General features: G+C 34.1%; 1 protein-coding gene across 3 annotated transcripts in view; it reads right to left on the reverse strand.

Moving 5' to 3' along the window:
* The window catches only part of LOC141363104 (dedicator of cytokinesis protein 3-like), a 200,840-nt gene that overhangs the window by 23,788 nt on the left and 159,262 nt on the right, over positions 1 to 17,790 (reverse strand). For all 3 annotated transcript variants that reach the window (XM_073865640.1, XM_073865642.1, XM_073865641.1), the window contains exons 13-23: positions 13,971 to 14,059; positions 13,166 to 13,291; positions 7,480 to 7,604; positions 6,986 to 7,148; positions 6,612 to 6,718; positions 5,437 to 5,608; positions 5,228 to 5,325; positions 5,060 to 5,143; positions 4,194 to 4,294; positions 4,005 to 4,086; positions 3,029 to 3,199 (exon numbers count right to left, since the gene is read on the reverse strand). In XM_073865640.1, the coding sequence (XP_073721741.1) occupies positions 3,029 to 3,199; positions 4,005 to 4,086; positions 4,194 to 4,294; positions 5,060 to 5,143; positions 5,228 to 5,325; positions 5,437 to 5,608; positions 6,612 to 6,718; positions 6,986 to 7,148; positions 7,480 to 7,604; positions 13,166 to 13,291; positions 13,971 to 14,059 (1,318 nt within the window). The remainder of the gene's footprint in view (positions 1 to 3,028; positions 3,200 to 4,004; positions 4,087 to 4,193; positions 4,295 to 5,059; positions 5,144 to 5,227; positions 5,326 to 5,436; positions 5,609 to 6,611; positions 6,719 to 6,985; positions 7,149 to 7,479; positions 7,605 to 13,165; positions 13,292 to 13,970; positions 14,060 to 17,790) is intronic.

Consider the following 17,790-nt stretch of genomic DNA (forward strand, 5'->3'; position numbering starts at 1 on the left):
CAGTGCAAGGATGGGAGGTGTTGACAAAGGTCACAAAAAAGATGTCAACAAAAAACTTTGTAAAATCAGTCCTGTGTGTGGATGTACTGTACTGTGTTTAGTCATGTTGGGTGTATCACAATTTCATAGTGGGATAAGAATTAAATGTTTTGCTGGAGATACACAACTTTGATAACATGGTGTTGACATAAAAAAACATGTGGCAGAAAAACATTTTCACTTTATAGTCTATAACGCCCTGGAGAATATAAACGTGTTTTGTATGTTTTAAGTGCGTAGATACCCATAGATACCTTTTACAATTTGAAAACCCCTGCCCTAACCCATGAGTATTAAAGTTCACCATGTAACCACAGTGTTTGTACTACAGAAATTATACCTCAAATCAAACATTTTATATCTAAGGAGCAGATATTATAGTCGTGGGCTCTTTGACTTGGGCCAGTAAGCAATCATCTAGCAACCACTATGAACACCTTAGGAATCACATAATGCAATCACTTACTTTATCCTAGCAATGTCAATCATTTTTCACTCACATTTTTTCAGAAATGCTCTTATGTTCTTCAGAAATGTTTAGAAATCATCTAAAGTTGTAAACTTTGGACTAAAGCATCTGCCAAAAATTACTACAGTGCAAAGAATTTCTTGGAAATTAATGGATACACTTCAATAAAAAGACTTTTTGTTACTTAGTATTTTTGCCTTGTTTTAAGTACAAATATCAAAAAAATCCTAAATTAAGATGCATTTTCCTGATGAGGAAAATGACATATAAGAAAATAAGTCTATAGTTTTTACATTTTTTGCACACATTTTTTGAGCGAATTTGTGTTTAAAACAAGCAAATAAATCTGCCAATGGGGTAAGAAAAAAAGTTCTTAAAAACTTTGGCAGATTTTTTTTTTTTTTTTGAGGTGGTAGTGTAGGTGTTGATCTTCTTAAGAGCCCCTGTGTGTTCTGCAGATTTAACATTTCAAATGACTCCAATCTGCTTAACCCTTTAACTGCTCACACCCTTTGAGTGGAAGGGTGTGACAGAACCAAATTTCAAGTTAAAATCACAATAAATTAGGTTTGTTTCACACTTTTAGTAGTTTTACCAACAACGGCCACTAGGTGTCAATGGTTTGCTGCATACTCGTCACAAATTGATAAATTACTGTCACTGCATTATTATTAAAAGGTTTTAAAATATGAAAACTGCATTCTTAGAACTTTTCAATTATATAAATAGGTTGTGAAGACTTTTGAAGATTTTTTGAAGAATATTAGAATTATTAATATATAATCATTCATATGTATTCCTGCGGGTCAATGGCATTTAACAAAATAACGGTCACTATACAATTTCTATCCTCAGATGAACTTGAAATATGAAAACTACATTCTGCTTTCCAACAATATATAGTTTGTCAAGATTATTTTAAGTTTATTGGATATTTACAAATAAATACGTAATAACACATTAGGCCCACCTGTTGGCCCGTGACATTTTAGAAAATTACTCTTACTACGTCATTCTTTTTGAAGAACGAAATATAAAAACTACATTCTTAGAGCTTTCCAACGATAGTTTGTCAAGATTAGTGTAGGTTTAGACTAAAAAATGATTGTTTTAAATATGTAATGCCAAACGTCCACCTGTGGGACAGTGAAAGAGCTTGACACAAGTAGACCACAAGAAAAACTTAAATGATTGTAATTCATTTTACATGGGAAATAATTTATAAGGATCTCCTTTTGATGGGGTTTTGTAAACAGATTACACTGCAAAAAATGATTTTCAAGAAAAAAATTCTTAGTATTTTTGTCTTGTTTTTAGTAAAAATATCTAAAAATTCTTAAATTAAAATGCTTTTTCTTGATGAGCAAAACGACCCAAGAAAGTTAGTCTAGTTTTTAGACCAAAAATATCACATTAAAGTGATTTTGTGCACAAATTAAAAGCAAAATAATCTGCCATTGGGGTAAGCAAAAATCTTAAACATTTTCTAAAACACTAAATTCAAGAAAAAAATCAAGAAAAATTAGCTTACTTCATTGGCAGATTTTTTTGCTTTTTTATGTTTTTTATGCACAAAATCACTTAAATTTGATATTTTTGATCTAAAAACTAGACTTATTTTCTTTGGTCATTTTGCTTATCAAGAAAAATCATCTTGATTTAAGAATTTTTAGATATTTTTACTGAAAACAAGACAAAAATACTAAAAATTTTTTTCTTAAAAATATTTTTTTTGCAGGGCATATACAACTTCTTCAGGGCAGAGCTGGAAAGAAAAATCTGTGAAGACTAAACAAACCCAAAGCAGCTTAAATCCTGGATCAACAACAGTGGCTTAAGAGGTTAAACACTTTAAACAGCTAAACTAGTATTTTTAAGAGGTAGGATTCTCTCAAGTGTCCTATAATTGACTGGCACCTATCTATCCAACCTTCAATTCAATTTAAGATGTTTCTCCTAAGAATTGCTTAGGATAAAATAAAATAGAAACACATTAGAAACTCCAATGGAGACATTTGTGAGATTCCATTTTTTTTTCTCAGGAGAAACATCTGAGACACAGAGAAATAGGGAGAATGGGAGAATGGATGGATTCTCTAAACATTAAGTCCAGTTATTATTTATATATGATGTTATTAAGGGCATCCCACTGCTGTTAAATTCAAGCTTTTAATTTTCTCTATTAAAAGAAAAATCATTGGCTTCAAGCATCTGTTTTTATTTGTTACTTCTGCAATAATAAGTGCAGTAAAAATAGCAATAGCGAGTAGATGCAGGTGTGAATGTAATTACTTTTAATTTAAGGTCTCGAACCATTGCATCCTTTTATTAGTTATTGTACAATTTGTAGCAATTTCTCCTGTATCATTTTTAGCTTTAATATATTTTTTAATAGCATCTTCTTTGCTCTACTAAGTATTGCACTCTTGGGAGCCGCCAGTCGGGTTACTCACAAGAAAGCTGATCTTTTGCAACAAGGTGCTGATAAATACTTCAGTGTATCTTGAGTTTGTATCTGACCTGTGTGAAAATGAGGGTCTCTGAGCTGCGGCTGTCCAGGCTGAGCACGAAGCGGATGGACTGGAAAAGCTCTTGGATGCTCGCCCGAAACTGGTCCTCTTCCATCCCGCAGGTGGCTCGTGAGTAGAGGATCCGTGACTGGACGATGAATTTAAACAGGTATTCCAGAGCCTGGAGGGAATTTACAGTAAACTTACCGATCAGCATATAAATGAGATTTTTATACTTAGGTTAATGTGTTAATTCCTCTAGCTTAACTGGTATTGCATTGCGATAGCGATGAGGGTTAGATCCCCAGGAAACACACATACTGATTAAATATATGGGATTGTACATATAAATGAATATTAAATGCCATGTAAGTCACGTTGGAAAAACCTTCTGCCATATGCATAAATGTAAATGGTCACTTCATGTGATTTAAATATTCATGAAAAGATTTAGGGCCAGAATTACTAACAGCTTACGCCAGCGGCGTTAAAAAACTACTGTCAGGATTTACTAACATTTTAGACACGCAGTAAAAAATCAGATTGCATATGTATTTGTAGGAGTTTCCCTTTTTATGAGAGGAGATTATTTAAATGAATCACTCAATGCGATTTACTAAGGTTTGCGCTCGCTAATTTACTGGTATTGTAAAACTGGACAAAACAGTTGAATAACAAATACGTGAGAATGACACATAAACAGAAATACGTGACATGTTCGCGCAAAAAGGTGGAAAAACGTGTCATTGTCACGGAAAAGACTCAAAAATTTACGTAACTATAGGTACGTAATTCCAGGATACTGGGTTGAATGAAAAGATGTGGCATTTTCAGGTTTTCAATGAAAATAAAAATAAGAAATGATTTGTCACTTGTGATTAGGAACACATATTCATTTCCTGCTAGGAGGATGATGATGTAATTGCTTCAAGCAACCCAAACCCAAAAAGGAACATCGGTACTTAGTGACATCACAGAGGCCTCACCCTCATCGCTTCCTGGATGTGATCCTGTCGAACAACTTCAGCTGATCGGTCCATATACCACTTCAGACAGCGAATCAGTTCTCTGTGTTTCAAATACAAAATAAAGTTAGATTATCCTGGCAGGCACGTTGACAAGTTTAATTCATATTTATAAGCAAGTAAACTTTAATTTTTAATAAAAATGCTCACTTGTAAGCAAGCGCTCCAGCAAAATGTTTCTGGATGTAGGTGTCCATCACAGGTCTGAAGTGATAAAACTTACTGTCCCGGAGTAGATTGATGATAAAAATCTGGACATAGACGGACAGTAAAGGACAGGTTAGGTCTAAAGCTCAGATCTTAGCTCACTTGTTAGGAGGGATATACAGGAAGTGCTCTTTACACTCCCGCTCTATAGGTGGCACTGATGGGCTGGTTTGCGAAACACCACCACAAGAAGAAGACCGCACTCGTGTTTGGCAGAGAATCTACATTATGCTAAAAATGTTGTAAATAGCGTTAAATTTCTTGCAAAAACTGATCGATTGGTTTCACAAAACGTCAATATGTCACCAATACGTCACCAGGAGTGATGGGGATTACTTTGTATTGGATATATCTGCTTTTTGAACTCTGAATTTTTTTTTTCCATAGACATTGCATTAACTACAGATGCCAAATTTCAAAGAACTGCTGCTTTTTTCAAAACTCAAGAAGAAAACACCCCGTGCAGGTACACTATACTCAAGGCAGAAACATGACAGATGTATTCAGGCCGAGAGAAAGGGAACATCTTGACTCTTTTTGCACGAATACAAGAAGCTAAAGGCTCTCTGGAGATGCCAGCATCATGCAGCTGTGATGCTTAATAATGCCTGGATCCACGCCAGAAGAAAACAACCATTTTTCAAAATGAGACACATACCGCACAGGTTTTCCTAAACAAGATGAATCGAGCAGTTTTAAAACATTCACACAAACAAACACACACTTGATGAGGTCTTCATAAAAACGTTAAATTATTAATGTAAATGATTTAACAGTAATACAATATTCAGGTATTAACATTTTCTCACCAGTGACTGAAACACCAGAGGTCCGTATTTGTCTGTATTATCATCCAGAATCGAAAACAGCGTGTCAAGAATATCTTGAAGAAACTGGACAATAAAAACCACATTAATAAAAATTATCTTAATAAATAATCAAGAATAATAAAATAATATACAAGACAGAACGCTCACTTTGACAATTTCCTCCCCGCAGACGTGTCGCAATCGACCCAAAATGTCCATTACGCGGTCCGGATGTGCTTTCCACTTTAACAAAGCTAGCAGATCAACTTAAGAAACATAATGAGAGCCTGTTAAAACTCTAATAGTTGAGAAATTTAAGCTTTTATAAAATTTTGTTATAACTATGTAATAAAATAGTTTTAGTGTTAATAAGCTACCATTCTGTGTTAGTTTAGTGGATGAGAGCTGAGTTGAAATCCAGAGTGTTTCCTTGGTACTGCGCTGAAATATAAGGCTGGATGGGATGTTCGGGCATCCGTTGAAGTCATCTTTACAGCACGGCAGACCAAGGTACAATGCGTGGTTACTGAAGGTGGTGTTTTCATCACACTGATTCATACACACAGGACAGATTACAATTACATTTCAACAAAAAACATGAAATAAAGAATTTTTTAATATTTAGATTTCTAAACGTTAAAGTAATTTGCCTACCCTTATAATATTACATTAAAACTATTAAAAAAATAATAATACAACTATTTTAAAAATAATAATACAATAAGTAATTATAATTTTTTTAAAGGATTATATTTTTAAAATAGTTGAATTTTTTATTTGCATTATTTATTTATTTAATAATAATAATAATAATAATAATAATAATAATAATAATAATAATAATAATAATAATAACAATAATAATAATAATAATAATAATAATAATAATAATAATAATAATACAAATACAAAATAATACATAAGCAATTTATCAATAAGTATTATACAATAATAATAACACTACTACTACTACTACTACTACTACTACTACTACTACTAATAATAATAATAATAATAATAATACAAAATAATACATAAGCAATTTATCAATAAGTATATAATATGTATTATTTTGTATTTGCAATACTACTACTAATAATAATATTAATAATAATAATAATACAAAATAATACATACAAAATTTATCAATAAGTATTATACAATAATAATAATAACATTAGTAATAATGCTAATAATAATAATAACAATAATGACAATAATAATAATAATAATAATAATAATAATAATAATAATAATAATAATAATAATAATAATAGTAATAATAGTAATGACAATAATAATAATAATAATAATAATAATAATAATAATAATAATAATACAAAATAATACATAAGCAATTTATCAATAAGTATTATACAATAATAATATTAATAATAATAATAATAGTAATAATGCTAATAATGATAATGACAATAATAATAGTAATAATAATAATAATAATTATTATTATTGGCATTATTATTATTATTATGGATGTTGTTATTATTGCATAATTGAATAACAGCAAAGTTATTGCGGATGTTGTCTTCACCTTGTAGACGTAAAGCTCATGACTTTCATCCGACAGCGTGGTGCCATCTTCCCTCATTAGTGGAGTAAAAGCAAAGCCGAAAAGCTTCTTCTCCCCCTTGTCCTTTGCTGTAAACATACCGCACAATTATCAGAAATATTGTTCAATTTGGTTGTAGAAGCACTTTGGGGTTATTTAGACAGATTATAACACTTCATGTGCATTGGAAAGGACATAAAGTCACACATTTTTTAACATTTTGAGAGTTTGGTGCAGAAATGTGCTGCAGTATTGAAACACTTGTAAGCTAGACACTTACTGCCTGATTTTACTTCTCTATCCGGTACAATTTATGCTACTGCTATAGTTGTCTATTGAAAGTAATGCATTTTTACTTGAACAGTGTCTGAATTCGAAGCGCAGATGCGACCCCCGGAATCGGTCAATGGGAATGGGCAGTTTGACGACCTCACTCCAGCGTGGACTGTTGTTGTGGTAGAGGACAAAAGACCGATATTCACTGATGGTGTGCTCTCCTGAGCCCAGACTAATGCAATCCTGATAAAAAATGAGATGAAACAGAAACCGCTCTTTAATAAATGGCTTATTATTTATTTTGACTTTGATTTTACAAAACCATGCACAAGTAGTTCCTGTATGGGTGGAAATTATAAATTTTTATGCCAAAAATCTTAGGGTATTACATAAAGATCACGTTCCATGAAAACTTCCAAGGACTTATTTTGGACAACTTTAAAGATAATTTCTTTTTTGCACCAAATATCCTATCCAATTAAACCATAAATCAATGGAAAGCTTGTTTATTTAGCTTTCGGATGATGTATAAATCACCCTTATGATTGGTTTTAAGGCAAATAGTTTGACATACCTTCAGGATCTCGCCGTCAGCATAAAGCACATACATGGTGATCTCAATGTTCTTCTGAACGCTCTTGCCGCCCCTCTCGAAGTCTCCTCTCTCCAGTGTGAGGTAGAGATCATTGCGTATATCACCTAAACATAAAAAACAAATGGTTGTTTACATATTTGGTTTGAGACATTGAGTAGTTTTATCTTAGCACTCCAGTATTTTCTCAATGAACCTCTTCAAAGTCACATCACCAAGTTTGCTAAATCTGCTAATTGCTAACGGTTTACGTGACATTAAAACACAAAACATCTGTTTCAGCTCTTGCCCACGAATACTAATGAGATCACATTGTCAAGTGAAAAAAACTGTATTCATTAACAGACATTTTAACACAATCCCATCGCAATATAAACATATTTACCCTACCGAAAAAGACCAGCATGAGCTGGTAGCTGGTTTAAGCTGGTCCTTTCAGCTTTGCAAAGCTGGTCAAGCTGGTGGGTCAGTTGGTTTTCCAGTCTGACCAGCTAAGTCCAGCTAGACCAGCCTAAAAAGTGACCAAAACACAGCTAGACCATCTTGCTACACCAGACCAGCTAAAACCAGCTTACCAGCTTATGCTGGTTTTAGCTGTTTTTTTTCAGTAGGGGTGGCTAATTTTGTATGATATGCTTTCACCCCAGTGGCGTTTTATTCTTGCTTTTTCTGATAGTTTAACTGTATAATTTTTGTACAATTTTTTACAAATTCTTAGGAAATCTCCACAACATACAATAGGTAGATGTTACTGTGAGATCAGTTTGGAGGTTTTCTATTAAGTTAGATAAAGTTCAGTTTTTTCTTGCTTTTACACCTACATGTTTTTCTTTGTTCAAGCTTTTGCGAGACTTTAGGTTTAGATGGACCAAGCACAGTAAATTTAGCTCCACTTTTAAATCCTTAAATGTAATAAAAGCCATTTCCATTCAAAGGTCAAATCATTCATCCAGCTGAACACTGCAGACGCAAATCTGCGCCCAGTGGCTAAAGAAAAGATAAAAAAAAGATTTTTTCACATGTGACCCTGGGCTTTTGGACGATTCTCCCATTAATGTTTTCATCCAATGACACAACAGCCCACATTTCATGTGTTCGAAAGTGAGCGCATCTTTGTTGTCATGCTCAGAATATTAAATTAAATTGTATTTATATAGTACTTTTCACTATTGTTTAATTGTTCCAAAGCAGCTTTACATTAACTCTTTCCCCGCCATTAACAAGTTATCTCGTCAATTAAGAGAAAACATTTTAATAAAAAAAGGTGTTCCTGATGAGGTTTTATGTTAATCTGTAATTGTCCACTAGATGGCGCTCTTAACCGATTTGTAAAAAACTGAAGCAAACAAATAATTTACTAATTTTAAACTTCGTGTATGTTCTAAATCTGATCTTTAACAAAATTCCTTTTTGTTAAAGATCATTTATAAGGAGCCTCTAATGGGACATGGAGCAAAAATTAAATAAAGGTTAGTTTTGCGTTCGCATGTGAATCTATCGCGTGCGCACGTGAATCTATCGCATGTGCACGTAAATCTATCACATGCGTATGTGAAACTTTATTTCATTTAATTTAAAATGTAATTTTTTTATTCTTTATTCAATTTAAAAAACTTAAACAATTTTAACAATTTATATTAAAACTTAAACGGTTCGTTGTCGCTGAATAGACTTCGGCTGAGCCTCACGATGATGATAGGCCAATAGATCAGTGATATAAAAGAATAAGAATATATTATTTCTAGCACTCAGATCTTTCCTGTCTGCTCAGGTATAGGAAAAAAGTTTTTTGCTGTTAGCAAAAGAAGTTCTGGGGGCTTAACGTGATTTCTTTCCATTACAGTTGACGTAATAACAGAAAATTGAGAATTCTTTCTCCTTTGGAAAGCTGCTAAAAATGATTCGTGTTAACATTCACCCCACAGCTGAATATGCAGACAGTTATGAGTATGCTGATGTATACTTGGGTTTCTACTTTAAGCATAGCCTAAATTTGCTCCCATACCAGAAATTCCTTAAATATCTTTATCGTGGTATATATATTTTTTTACATAAAGGAGAATAGTAATGAAGAAAAATGACCTTCCCAACATATCTTGCAATAAAGCCAATGCTCGATTTGTGTGTAATATACCAGAAATAGCTTGCTAGATTTGGGAGGATAATTTTTGTTCAAGATCAACTTTACATTTTAAGAAAGGCCTTTGTGACTAAACACAATTTTGCACTTGCCGTTTTATGTATATGGTAATATTAAACGCTATTACAGACAATTATTTTACAGTTAGTATCACTATTATACAGAGTATTTGCACTATTCATTTAACATTTTAAATACAATCTTACAAACCATTATAAGCTAGTTCTTGTTTGATAGTGCTATATAATAAAAAGCTGGGTTTTTTAGCCCATGATTGGGTCAAAAACAGTGGCGGCCGGTGAGGTGCACAAATTCAAAAAATGTGTTTTGAGTGTCATGTGTGTTGCTCGTCATGTCAGTATTTCTTATTATTAATAAACTGGTGATTCATTGATTATTTAACCATAAATGTATAAAAAAGTGGGATTAATTTCACAAAAACAGGCTTTATTTTACATTCAATGCCCCATAACAGAAATGGAAATGGCCACAGCTCCATTCAGAAACGCTGGATAGACCAAACAGCAGACTGCGAAAGACTAAACCCTTGTTCGCGTGTCTGTTTGGCTGACAGTATTTTACAGTTCCACACCACGGTACAAATGTTATCTGGCACCAGCAGGCTGTGTTCTCAGTAAGCGCTGGTGTTTCGCTGGATTGCATCCCTGCATTCAGAGGCTTTCTGTAATGGGTAACAGCCACAGTCCTTTCTCCAGTGCTTCTGAGCTGTCTGGGTTTGTAAAGTCCACATAAAGCTCTCTATTCAGTGAACAACCACAAACTCCTTCCAAGAAAAACAACAACCAGCTGAAAACATGAAAAACATCCAAACTTGCTTGTTGTACAAGCTAGAGGAGCTACCGCAGATGGGTAGGATTTTAAATATTGTGTTGAGTTTGTTAGCTATCAATAGTTATTTTTTCTACAGCTGTTTATGTATAATAGCAGTCGATAAACTAGTAAGCAATATGTAAAAAGCTGTTCCCAGTGAAAACTATAACAATGCAAGAGCATTGATTTGAGAAGGGACGCTAGGGAAAACGTATTGGTTATGTATTAGTTTCTCAATATTTTTCTGCTTGGGTTTGGGGTAAGATTTGGGATTTAGGATGTCATTTAATATATAGGTTTTTGTCTATTTTTAAACCATGGTCGCTTGCAGTTGGGGTTAGAATTGGGGTTTGGGTTAGGATGTCACTTCATGTAAAAAAAAGTTGTTTTAACCCCAAACTCAAGCAACAAGAGTAAAAATACTGGGGAAAAAAAGAGAGAAACTAATACATAAAATGACACAAAGATGCGCTGTAAGGGCTTGCGTTATCATATTCACGCAAAATTGGAATTTGGCATGTTTATTGTACGACTTTTCACACTGCATGCTATTAATATGCAAATCATGAGAATGGACTGGACAATCACTGATGTCCTACTTATTTTTTTTACTTATTACTTATTTTATATAACATTTCTTTATCTAATAATCGTTTAAATTATAGTAACTAATTCCCCGTCAAACAAACAGCAAACAAACAATCAAAATGGGGGGGGGGGTATTTTCATCCTATCTATATTTTTTTCTCTGTTTATAAACTCATAAATATGGGTATTTTTCTTTAAAAGTAATTTTTTTTTTAGAAAAAAGCTGAAATAATTGCATTTTTTGTGAATTAATTTTATTAGAGATCACATTCAGAACGATTATCAAAACATACAGAGTTATCAAAACACACAAAATGAATACATTTTTTTGCTTCAGTTGATTGGGTATTTGGATAATTGTGGTATTACAGATTAACATAAAACCTCATCAGGAGTTTCGTTGCAAAACGAGATAAATCCATTTTTTTACATTTTTGTCAAAACATGTTTATTATTATTTTATTATGTTATTATTTTGTTTTATGGTGCTACTTAGCTGTATTTTTTAAGTTATGAAGGTTTAAATCAAAACAAACCAACTGCAGTTTTATTGAAATTAATTGGAATGCACAACCAAAAAACGAGATTTCTGAACAATTAAAAAAACGGTGGTTATCTCGTTTTGCAACGAAACTCTTCAAATGTTTTCTCTTAATTGACAAGACAAGTCGTCAATGGCGGGGAAAGAGTTAAAAATCTATTCTGTAAAAATAGTAACCCCACATGAATCTTTGTCTCTCTGAAGTGTATTGACTTATTAGTGTGTCAAAATGCTAAATTGAACCTTTTATGAAATGGCTGAAATTCCACAAGAGGGCGTATTTGATTCGTTTGACTTTGCTCCACAAACGCAACACCCAAATATAGGATTATAAGTCTTGAATAAGAAGTAAGAGTCGAACGAATGTCCTAGTGATCTAATTGTTTAGAGTTTTTATATCGTAATTCGGTAAAAAACGTCAAGATTGTGAGGCGAACAAATCGTTTTGGATTAAAAGGCTTGGATATTCCATTTCCTTAGACTCTTGGAGATTTATGATCAATTTGTTTTGGACAATTTCACAGAAGCGGATAAAGGAAAGATTTTGAAGGTAAGTAAACAAACTTAAAACCGGTTCAGGTAACTAACAACTAGATTACAGTTTTATGACTGCTATAAATCACGCTTATGCTTTGTATGTGCGCTTTATGGAATCCTGAGAGTCTAAGCTTTCAATCGAAGTGCTGCATGACGTATATTTTGAAGATTTAATGCTTCAAAGTTACAATGAAGTTTATGCAGCCTCACTTTCGAGGGGGGTGGGTGTGCCGTGTACGGCACAGTGTTCCTTATCAGGTTAAGAAGCAGAGCCTTGTCTGTGATTATAGTTAAACTACATGCCTGCTTGATATGCGGATGATCAACCCTTCATTAAACATCTTGGGAATAACAGGGAACCTCAGAGGCGAATTTTAACAACAAATATGGAACCCATTAATCTACCTAAGGCTGCATTGGGATTACAAGTCAGATGCTTGACATTACAGATGAAGAGAGGAGATATTGTACAGCATTACACTGACAATAGGATTGGTGGGATTTGACTCTGGAGTCCAAAGAGTCAAAAACTCTTTACGTACACAGCGTGATCAAAACAACACTTTAGAGACGCCTACTGAATCACTGGAAAAAGATTTTGTAATTCAGCTTTGACGTGGCAAGAGTCCAGCTGATTTCACAGGGGGCATGGAGGGGACAGTTAGTGCAGTCTGTGGGTCATGTTGGTACAAGCCTGATTCAAAATGCCAATGATCGTGACCTTATCTGTCCAGAACTAATGCAAGCAAACCACTTAACCTTAGATGCTTACATTTATAATGATACCCACATTATTGTTCTTGTTAAGGGCAGATGTGCCCATGACCACACTGTCACCAAGCAGATGGGCAATAAAACCCTAGACTTACAGTAGCTATAGATTATTATAGACTTGGTCCAGTAAGCAAAGACCTGGCAACCATCCCTAGCAACTGCATAGAAAAACACCTACAGTAGAGTATCTTACACTGTCAGAAAAATAGCTCTCACAGGTGCAACAAAGAGTTCATATTAGGTCCTTTAGGACTTACCTGGCATGATAACATCAGGAAAGCCCAGTTTGCGTGTGACTGCCACTCCGCGGTTGAATATCATGGGGTTTTCCCTGCGTACCTGCTCCATGTCGCCTCGCAGCAACTGCAGAGAGATGATCAGACCTGCGCGACGAGAAGAAACGTGAGATGACTTTATTAAGACATCTGCAAATACCTTGTTATTATTTACGAAAATATGACTATGTTTCAGTGAGGTACCAAAGGGTGCCAGTAACTGCAACAATTCAATTCAATCAAGACATTGTTTCGCGTTTACAATGCCGCTAATGGCCTGGCACCCCACTAGCAACAATCCTTCATTAAATTGAACACGCCAGCCCGCCCGCTGTAATCAGTCATTCTGATTGCCTGGCTTCCCTGATTCCCAGCTGGAAGGGTTTTCCGTTCATCCCGATCCAAATTTTTTCAGGCTATCCCTTCGGTGGTCGTATGAACTCTTAATTTGAACAGCTGATGTGCCAATTGCCACCGAACGCCACCTTCAGGATTCCTTTCCATTGACTCAAACATGGCACATATTTGGGATATTCCCAAAATGGCTTTTGGGTTAATATACGTCTTTTGAAGGGAATTGATACATTTGGAAATTAATTTTGCAGATATTTTGTGGGAGTTTTGAACACTTTATTTGAATTTGAAGACATTAGGAGACCACCAGACATCAATACAGTAATTCAGCATAACGCCAACAAAATGAGATGATTCACAGGCTTTTATGAGGACTACAGTGAAGCTGGATGTTATTCACGTAATACTAATGGCAGGTTTTAAGTGCACTTACCGTAGTTAGTGCTGGGCGCCGTGTATTTGGTACTGGACTTGCGGATAATGTTCTCGTGGATCTGGTACCACTCGTTCTCATTGTTACAACTGTGAGACAAGAGAGACGGGGACAACATTATCAGATAAAGCTTGTATCAGTATTCCAGTCATTCCCAGATGTGCATTACTGGAAGTCAAAAATATAATCTGTCAGTATGTGCATTACTGATCTTCAAAACAAATCTCAACTTTTATCTAGTCAAAGAGATTTATTCATTTGGCACAACACCCAATGTGGGTATACTCTAGCATAGCAATACAAGCATAATGATGCTCAACAAATTATTGGGGAAAAGTCGGATTTGAAATATATAACCTTGATTTCTAACCAAAATATAACCCTTGATATCTTTGAGTGAGTAAGGTCATGTCAAAGATTGAAGTCAAACATCAATGCTCCACAGACAGGGTCACGTATTGATCATGTGGAAAAACTAGCAAACAAGTACAACCAAGCATCACCTAAGAAGAAAATCAGCTTAAAATCAGAGATTTGTGGCACTTTCAGGTAAAGGAACAGAGCCATATGGTCCATTCCTGCTAAATGGCTGCGGGCGATCTGATGGAGGTTTGAGAACGGCAGCTTTCTGGCCTGAGGGGAACTGATGTTGTTAATGCCTGATCCAGTCGTGACTAAACCCAAGCTGAAAGGGATCTCAGTGAGCTAACGCTAGTTTTAGCGGCGGGTGAGCGGGCAGATGCTTTGTGGAAACTCCCGCAGAGTCCATCTGGTTAACTGTCGCAGCGACTGGTTCCAAGGGCATCAGGGGCGGTTCTGGTCTGTCACTCGCAGGGTCGCAACGGCTTTACACCAAACACGCGAGGAAAGCCATCTTTCTGTTTTCACAGATTCTTGATGCATAAAGTGCTAAATTACAGAACATGAAGGAGATTTCACAGCTAAGCTGACTGACTGAACTGCATACAGTAGCTGAATGGGGACTGCGGCCAGGTTTGGTTGCCATAGCATTATGTTCACTATCTAGTCTTCCACTAGATGTCCCCACATAACTAGCATACCTTCATACACATAAATGCACATATAGGACTCATATGATTCAGTACATACTTGTGCACATAATGCATACTTCATACTTGCATACATACATGCATGCATGATTTCTCCAAAAATAGAAAAGATTCTCTTGATACCCATTTGGCAAAAAAAATATTTTATGCTAAATAGATTTTGTAATTAAGCTTAATTGCTTAATTAAATATAACTTTATAAATGTATAAATTTAACCTTAATTTATTAACATATATTTGAATATGTATTTTAGGGGTAACAAATACAGTTCTAATTTTAAAACTAATTTTATATGGCAAAATATATTTTTCCTGGCCAAAATATAAAAGTTTGTATAAAATGTTTAAGTATGTATAAAATATAGTGCTGGGCAAAGATTAATCGCAACTAATCGTATACAAAATAAAAGTGATTTTTTTGCATAGTATATTTGTGTTTACCATGTGTAATTATTATGTATATATATATATTAATACACACACACTGATGTATTTAAGAATTATATATATATATATATATATATTATAAAGAAATTAATAAATAAAAAAGTATATATAATTAAAAAATGTCTGAAATGTATACACGTATGTGTGTGTGTGTTCAAATAAATATATTGATTACACATGGTGCACACACATATACTATGCAAAAAAATCACTTTTATTATGTAAGTGATTAATCGCGATTAATCTTTGACCAGCACTAATAAAATATAAAATAAAGTATATTTTTTGCAGTTGAACATATATTTTAATATTTATCATTTAATTGTTATGCTTACAGGCTTGTAACATACAAAGTTTTTCTTCCAGTGCAACATGAATATAAATTGGATATTTCAAAATATACAAAAAATTTACAAAAATAAATTGGTTAAAAAATTAATTTTTGTAAACATATTTCAAAATATTATATTATATTATATTATATTATATAGTACATACATTTTGAAATATATTTAAAAATATAATTTCTCACTCTATTGGTAGCTCCATATGTTAAGACTTTTGCATTCCATGAGGCCTGTATTAATGCAATAATGAAATGACGGCATTGTTTAATTTCATCTCCTTTCAACATCCTATCAGACACAATGTTAGAAAAATAATCTTTACTGACAGAGCGCAGCCAGGGTTCACCAAAGCAATAAATCAACATAAGAAAAACAAATGAAAAGCCCTGATTGTTTACTTTACTAAAAACTGATGGCTTAATACAACATGATTGTGTGCCATTATGATTGCTGAGGTTTCTAAACCTTTTTCTCCTTTTTTCTCTTACACAGACATAACTTGTATTTTTCCTTTATGGAGTTCTTCTCTCATGTAAGCGGTTCTGTCAGTTGCACAGACTATAAAACAGAGGAGGGCTTACTGCATGGCTGCACACAGAGGTAATGAAAGTCTGTGATGGAGATAGCGGGTCCGTGTGGGGACAGACTTTAGATACAGTACTTTGCTGTGTGTTGTGGATTTTCTGTTACAAACGGCTCTGTTGAGTTGCATAAGCCACTTGCCAACCCGTGTGCATGCGCAGTAGTTGAAACGACTTCAAGTGAAGGTGTTTATTTGCACAATTTGAGCTTTAATTGTCAATGTCGTTTTTTAATTAAAGGTGCATTGTGTAATTTTTAGAAGAATCTTTTGACAGAAATGCAAAATAATATACAAAACAATATTATCAGAGGTGTATAAAGACCTTTCATTATGAACCCTTATGTGTTTATTACCTTAGAACGAGACGTTTTTATCTACATACACCGAGGGTCCCCTTACATGGAAGTCGCCATTTTGTGCCGCCATGTTTCTACAGAAGCCCTTAACGGACAAACTTTATTACTAAGTTGTCTTTGATGATGACATGTTTGTCCAGTGGTGGTTACAGTAGCTTCTCTATGTGTTTCAAAAGTAAGGGGTGAGCAGTCGACTGAGCCGTTGGTTGCAATACACAACCTCACCACTAGATGCCGCTAAAATTTACACACTGCACCTTTAACAGAAATATGATTTTAGGACGTGATTTTAGAGATATCACTCGAGTAGATATGTCTTTAGTCTTGCATGACTGGAATAACTGCCAGGAGGTGTTGCGAACATCACTTTCTTAAAGTAACTTTGGTTTGATGTTAGCCTTTGGCTAAGCTAATGGCAAAATACTATACAGTAATAAACAAAAATCTTCATAGCATATAAAAATATTAAGTAAATTATGCATTTACAATTGAACACTTGCAGTATTTAATGAAATGTGAGAATATTTATAATCAACCTTTCTATTAACTTTATTTATTTTTCACAGATGTTGCAATGCATTATGGGATTGCATTAACCACGAGTACACACATACACAATACTTTCTTACAGTTTGGCCAAATTTTGAAGTATTGCATACGAAGTGAATCTCGGGAAAAAAATCCCTTAATATCACAAAAACGTTTTTACGTTCACTCGCTTAAGGTGATTTTTGACTTTGCGAAAAAGAGTTAATAATGGAAGATGGAAACGCATTGGCCAAATAAATTCTGACATAGCGAACATTAAACCCACGTTACTGATCGTCTAGCTGTATCAGCTGATGTCGTCTTAACTGCTGGTAAAAAATTTTTTTTTAATCGTAACTAAATACAGTCCTGTCCCCATTTTCTAAGCGTGCCTTGTATTATTTACTGTTGGTCACTAAATTACCAATCCCACCGTCATTCGTTTAAACAACTTGATGGAAACGCACCTAACTCGCATTTGTTTTTGTA

Source organism: Misgurnus anguillicaudatus, unplaced genomic scaffold, assembly GCF_027580225.2.
Source record: "Misgurnus anguillicaudatus unplaced genomic scaffold, ASM2758022v2 HiC_scaffold_32, whole genome shotgun sequence".
NCBI classification, from domain to species: domain Eukaryota; kingdom Metazoa; phylum Chordata; class Actinopteri; order Cypriniformes; family Cobitidae; genus Misgurnus; species Misgurnus anguillicaudatus.